General features: G+C 60.4%; 1 protein-coding gene across 1 annotated transcript; it reads right to left on the reverse strand.

The window, feature by feature from the left end:
- Positions 1 to 242: 242 nt before the first annotated feature.
- On the reverse strand, positions 243 to 2577 carry SOX21 (SRY-box transcription factor 21). The gene has a single exon (XM_056489260.1). It carries the CDS (start codon positions 2529 to 2531, stop codon positions 1686 to 1688), a length of 846 nt encoding a protein of 281 aa, XP_056345235.1. The 5' UTR covers positions 2532 to 2577; the 3' UTR covers positions 243 to 1685.
- Positions 2578 to 6950: the final 4373 nt, after the last annotated feature.

The raw sequence follows: 6950 nt of genomic DNA on the forward strand, positions 1-6950 counted from the left end.
AACAACTTAGGATTTTTTTTTCTTCTTTCCTATTCACGATTAAAAATGTGATAAATCAGGTTTTTGGCTCTGAATAACAATGGCTTGATTTAGATTTCCTAGTAAATCTATTCAAAAGTGAAACAAAGACAGCCTTTAGAGGATACCTTACACCTCACCTGGACCAGGCACGTAAGGGCAATTCAGATAAAAATCTTGTTAGCAATTCAACAAGAAATAGAGGATTTTCTCTTTTCCCTGCTTCAGGCTTTATTTAAACTCTTTGTTCAAAAATGAACAGAGTGGTAGTCAGAATCTAATTTACAGATATAGTTTAGACGTCTAACTTTAAATTAGAAGATCACACGAGAAAACCATTTACACGTAAATGTTAAAACCATTACTTAATCTTTTTTTCACTTTATATTACATAAAGCCAAAATGAAACTAAATACATGTTAGCCAGCTTCATTCACAAACATTAGTCAAAATATACACATTACAAAAGTAAACCAAAAAAAAGAACTCTAAACCGATGAAAGATTTTTTTTCTCTAAACTTTTTCTTTTCTTTTTTAAACGCCATTTGCAATTGAATTGCAGTCGCTCTAAAATAAGCTAAACAGGTAGAGTACTCCAAAACACGTATGAAACACTTCATGTTGGTGGGGGAGAGGGCTTTCTTTTAAATGAGAATACTCTTCTGTCAAAGCAAAGCTCTGTTTCAGTTCAGCTAAATAATAAATAGATAATTATCACTCAGACAAAAAAGTCTGATTTAACCTTAGACAATATTGCGATCCTTGAGGAGTCTCGCAATATTTTTATTCCCTTTGAAAGGCATTCCTTTTTTTTTTTTTTTTTCTTCTTCTTTTTTCAGGTTAAAACTGAATCGACCGTGGGCGAAGTAACTAACAGAGTTTTCCATCTGAGACCTAACATTTCCACAGAGATATACAAATTTACAGTCTGAGTGTGAGACTTAATTAGTGGAGAGGAGGGGGGAGACACACGGGGTCCGAGTCACGAGTCTTATCCTATGGAAATCATGACCCGCGCTTCTCAGCATCCCGTAGCAGCGGAGGGCAGAAACGCACGCGGGGCAGGGTGCGGAGCGGGACGTGCAGCATCCCACACTGCCGACATCCTTCTTTGCGTGGATCCCACGACTGGCTACAAACCAAGGACAGAGCCACCCTGTCCTTTCCCGGGGCCGCACCTGGCCCTGCCGTGCCGAGCCGGGGCCTCACTACCCACAGTCACCTCGTCTCTCGTCCCGGTGCCGGGGGTGCTACAGCGGGACTGTTCTGAGCGAGCACCGCGCGAAGTGCGAGATGCCAGGGAGGGGAAAGCCGGAGCCGGCGGACAGGAGTTACCCCCCATGTCTGTCCCGAACACACACTTTAGGGGGCAGGACGGATAGGTTATTTTCTTTTTTTTTCTTTTTTTTTTCTTTCCTTTTTTTTTTTTTTTCTCCTCTTCTGTTTCAGCGGGGCTATCTGCACAGACCGCATGCAACACACACAAGGTCTACCCGGGCCAGCGGGCGGGGGACGCGCAACAGGTCGGCCACCGCCCCGGCGCTCCCCCATCGCCTGCCCGGTCACCCTCCGCGGCCCCGGCGGCGGCTGGCCCCGCTCCCCGTCCGCACGTGTGCGCCATCCAGGCGGGCACCGGAGCTCTGCGCGGGCGTCCCCCGGCCGCGGGTCATAGCGCGGCGGCGTAGGCTGCGGGATAAGGGTCCAGCTGGGGCTTGCCCATGCCCGGCAGGAGGATGTAGGCCAGCGGCGGCTGCAGCCCCGGGCCGGGCCAGGCGCTGCAGTTGCAGGGGATCATGTAGCCCGGGTTACCGGGCGACGGGTGCGAGTGCGTGTGCCCCCCGGCGGCCGCGGCGGCGGCGGCGGCGGCAGCGGCGGCCCCGTGGAAGGCGCCCGCCCCGCCGGCGCCGGGGTAGCCCAGCGAGGAGGCGTAGGGCAACCCGGAGCCCGAGGAAGAGGAGGAGGATGAGATCTCGGCCATTTTGGAGCCCAGGTCCAGCAGGGAGTAGGGGCTGCTGGCGGCGGCCGCGGCGGCGGCGGCAGCAGCGGCGGCGGCCGACTGGGGGAAGAAGACGCGGGCGGCGGCAGCGGCGGCGGCGGCTGCCGCCTTCTCGGGGTTAGCCAGGAGCGACTCGGGCACCAGCCCGCCGGCCGCGCCAGCGTGCAGCCCGCCCGCCTTCAGCCCGTGCGGGTGCTCGTGGTCCGCCACACCGCCCAGCCCGTAGGGCACGGGGAAGGCGAACTTGTCCTTCTTGAGCAGCGTCTTGGGCTTCCGCCGCGGCCGGTACTTGTAGTCGGGGTGCTCCTTCATGTGCATGGCCCGCAGCCGCTTGGCCTCGTCGATGAAGGGCCGCTTCTCCGACTCGGTCAGCAGCTTCCACTCGGCGCCCAGGCGCTTGCTGATCTCCGAGTTGTGCATCTTGGGGTTCTCCTGGGCCATCTTCCGTCGCTGCGCCCGCGACCACACCATGAAGGCGTTCATCGGCCGCTTGACGTGATCCACCGGCTTGGACATGGTGTCCCCCTGCCGCCCCGGCGAGCCGCCGCCCGCCCCGCACCGGCGGCCGCCTCCTCCGGGATTGTCTCCCGCCTCCTCTTCCTCCTCGCCCGCGCCGCGCTCCGCTCCTCCAAAAGCAATCTCGGCGGCTGCTCAGGCGCGGCGACAGCGACTCCCGCGGTGCGGGCCGGCGGCACCCGGTGGCCCCGCTCCGGGCGCGGGGCGCTGCCGAGCGGCGCCGCCTCCCCGTCAGGGCGCCGCGGCGGGCGGCTCGGGCGGGACGGCCTCCGCTCCCCGCCTGGGCCTCGGAGCCTCTCTCCGCGCCGCCGATCCCCGGGCCAGGGCTCTTCCTCGGAACACCCCGCAGGCGACAGCGGCCGGAGTCCAGACGGGACCGCAGAGAAGTCTCGACGGCGAGGGCAGTATCCGGCGGCAGGCGAGCGGCGCGGGGCGTGAGGGTCCTCGCTGCGCTGCGGACGCGATGCTGCTCGGCAGTCTGCGGTGCGGCGGCAAGCCCTGGACGGGGCGGCGGTCAGAGCCCGCCCGGTGGCATCGCCGCCCGCGGAGCTCGGAGGGCAGCCCGCCGCGGCGCGCTGCGGGGCCGGGCGGGACGGGGTCCGCGGGGCTCGAGCCCCAGGGGGCGCGGGCCGCCCCTCTCACAGCCGCCCCGCTCCGCCCGGGGGGGCGCGGCGAGCAGCCCGCTCCTCGCACATACTCGCCGGGCGCCGTTCGCAAGCGGCCGCCGGGCGCCGCGGGCCTGCTGGTTCGCGCCGCCGGACAAACTTCGCCAAGTTTCGGCGGGATACGGGGCGCTCCGCCTGCCGCGCGGCTCCCCCTTCTCCGGCAGCCGCCAGGTCTCTCTGGGTTTTCTTGGCCGCCGACTCGGAGGGGCGGCGGGCGGGCGGGAGCGGCGAGGGGCGGAGGGAGGAGGAGGCGGCGGAGGCGGGGATGGGGGGGGACACACCTAATTAAAATCCTCGGCGGTCCGCGCCCGCCGCGCCGCCGGCCGGGCTGTGAGGCGGCCGGCGGGGCTCGCGGCCGGCGGGGCTCGCGGCCGCCCCCTCCTCTCGCCCCGTCGGCGCGGCCCCAGGCAAGGCGCGCGCCCCGCGTGCCCCCGCGCCGCGCGCCGCCCTATATGCCCGCACGCGGCCTGCGCGCCGCCGGCGGGGCGGGGGGCGGGGCCCCGCGGGAGGGGCGGGGCCGGGCCTTGCCACGCCCCCTCGGCGGGCCCGGCGGCGCGGGGAGGGGTGCGCGCCGCGCATGCGGAGTGTGTCGGGCTGGTCGGGGTTCTCCCTGCCCAGGGCCGGGGCTGCCGGCCGGGAGAGCATCCCTGGACACCCCCAAAAAATCCAGCGTCCGTTCCTGGCCGCTCGGGACGCCGCTGAGCGGTGCCCCCAGCCCGAGCTCTCCGACCGTGCTCTTCACCTCCTGTCAGTCAGGGTGAACTTGCTCGCCTTGTTTGTGCTTCGGCGGGTCGGTTTTGACTTACCCCTGTGGTATGTGGAAGCGCCGACTCCAATAAACCATTAACTCTTTCCCGTGCTGGCATCAGGCTAGGCTTTGCCCGGGACGGCTCCGCGCCCGTTTAAGGAAAAGCCGGGCCCGGGCTTGCCCGGTGCGATGCCCGCGTGGAGCCGCAGTCCCTCCGGGAGCGGCACCGACCCCCGGCTGGGACACGGCGCAGGGCAGTGATGTCCGCTCGCCTCAGCGCTGCCTTTTCCCGCCGCCCGCTGCCGTCTCTTCCCGGTTCCTCTCCGATGAGCCCGCTCCATCCTCCGGCCCGTCTCGGTCCCCTGCTCCAGCCGCTCTCCAGCCGCTGGGCTTCGCACCTTCCCTGCCGCGCCGCACCTAAGCCCGCCACCACCTCCCGCAGCTGCTTCGCTGGCGGGATGTTCGGAGAGAATCCGAGCGCCGGTTTTCCACCGGAGGGTGATTCCCGGCGCTTTCCCCGACGGTGAGACCGCGGCAGCCCGTCACGGCCAGAGCGCCCTGTAAAATACCCAGCAGCTCTTCTGTAAACCGCGTCTTCTCCCGTTTCGTGTTTTGCGACCCGTATGCTACTACTTAAAAGTAATTCTCTCAATCTCCGAAGCCACCTTGCCAACGCTTGACCTCCTACAATCCAGTTAGCCGTGAAAAAATAAGTACCCGTCGGTTGTCAAAACGGAGAGATTAAGATATCTACCGGCGCTGACTGGTGTACAGGGTTGGCGGGGAAATGGGGTTTCTCGACAGTGAGTCCCCACCGATGGGGGCTAATCCCGGCGCAGGTACCTGCCCTGTAGATCAGGTTATCACCCCATCGGCCAGCGCATTTCCCTTTTGGGATGAACAGACAGTATTTTCAACTGCGAACCCCCCCACCCGCCGTCCCCGGTTTGTCTAGGGAAACTCTTTACTGTATCTCTCGATAATATGTAGCGTTATCGTGTTTGACGTTTAAGGACTCATCCCCTGTCTCTGTCCGCACAGATGCCGGTTTGATCGTCGTCCCTTCGCACCGTGCCGGCGGGATTGCTCCTGGATTAAGTCAGCTCAGGGGAAGGGAAGAGCATGGTTCATACGTTCCCGGCCGCAGCCATGAGCAGGGTGAGAATCAGTAACATCTAGTTACATCAGTAACAGTGTGATCGGGGCGGAGAGGGAGAGCGGGGAGGGACAAGCAGCAGCGACTCATCGATGCCACCACCAGTGACACCCCGGCTCCCGAAGGCTCCCGGCGCCGCTCCCGCCAGCGCCCCCGAGAGCGGAGAGGGGGCTCACCCCACAGCGGGCTCGGTTCCAGCAGGCTCTTTCCCCGCTCTTCCCTTCCACCCCACTCCCTCCCCTTGTGACCCCGAACCGTGGATGCGAGAGTAGGGTGCGGTGTAGAGGATGGCGGCGGCCCGGTGTCGCGACAGAACCGCGTGAAGCACTCAAGGCGGGCACATGGGCAAGCCCCTGTCTGACAGCTCCTACAGAGTGAGTGCCCCCAGCACGACCCCCGCCCGTGGGTCAGCCCGTGGGTCCTGCCGCGCCACGCTGCTGCTGCTGCCGCCGGGCTGCTCCGGGGCTGCGCGAATGGCAGAGCCGGCTGCGGGCACTGCGGGCACCTGTTCCGCGAGAAACACCTGGGGAGGGGCCACGGGTGTCGGCACGGGGCTCGGGGATGTTCCTAGGGTCGGTGGTCGCCATCTGCCTGAGAACAGTACAACCACCAGCTCGCAGGTCCGCACTGAGTCGCGCATAGGTAAACTGGTCTTAAAAAGAAGCAAAAATTCCAGCAGAGAAGATGCCTTAACTCATGGACAGTCTTCCAAAAATGTCACCATTTGCAAACTCATTACGTCACCTGCACCTGTTTCTGATTACGTTAAGTCCACCAAATAGTGAAAACGGTAATAGAATTTATTGGTCATAAATTATTTCACGGGCTGAAATCTATGAATAGCTCAGTACTGGCTCAAGTCTTTTTCTAGTCGCAAATGAAATACCTTATTCGAAGGTCTCTTTTCCAAAGAGCTTTCCCCCTCCCCTCACCCAAGGCAACCACTGACTACTAAAGCAACCACCCGTGGTTATTTCAGCGATGCTGGCAGTTACAGGGGGTCTGCCTTTCCCTGGTAATCTGCTTTCGAGACAGTTCCAAGGGATGAAAACTCTTATCAGTTCCGCTTGGAGCAAGGTTGGACCCGTGTTAGGAAGGACCGGAGGGTCCCAGGTCTCCCCTGCTTTGAGGCTGCTCTCCCCGCGGGGATTTCCGCGGAGCGGCTGCCTGCACAGCCCTCGCACTCACACACACAAAACAACGCAGAGACACAGACAGAGACTCCGAGAGCCTTCAAATCCCCGAACACGAAAAGGGAAGGCTTTATCGGAGTTTAGTTACTTATCTGGATTTTTGTTAAACCGCTGCTGTGATCTCCGCGTAGTTGTGCGAGTGTGTTAATTGTTCTGATAATGTGTTGTTATCGATACAATAACAATACAGTCGTGTATAATGTGATTTACTTGCCTTTGACCTGTCAATTCCTGACGCATGCAAATTCAAGGGCGCGATCTTTCCTTCTGCTACCGGAGGGAGGTGGAGGGGAGGGGTGATTGTGGGGGGGAACAAAAGCCCGAGCAGATGCATTATCACACGGAGGCTAAACAAGACTTTCCAGAATTCAGTGCTGCACTCCATCAAGCAAGATGAGAGCGCTTTGCTTTAAAAAATATTAAAAGGGGGGTTAGGCTATCATGTCGATAATCGTATGTTAATTCTGCCAGCTTGCTTACAGTAGATGTAACTACACCCCACTCCAAATACTGTCCGATTTCTCATATTCTTACCAAATCTCTCGTGGTTTTGAACGCCGAGTTTAAAGTCAGTTTTCGAGGAAGCAAGATCATTTCCTCCTAATTTTTATTTGAGCCTAACAATCAGGTAGCGAATCAAAGAGATAAAAAGAAGTT

The sequence above is a fragment of the Oenanthe melanoleuca genome, chromosome 1 (genome assembly GCF_029582105.1).
Source record: "Oenanthe melanoleuca isolate GR-GAL-2019-014 chromosome 1, OMel1.0, whole genome shotgun sequence".
In the NCBI taxonomy this organism is placed as follows: Eukaryota; Metazoa; Chordata; class Aves; order Passeriformes; family Muscicapidae; genus Oenanthe; species Oenanthe melanoleuca.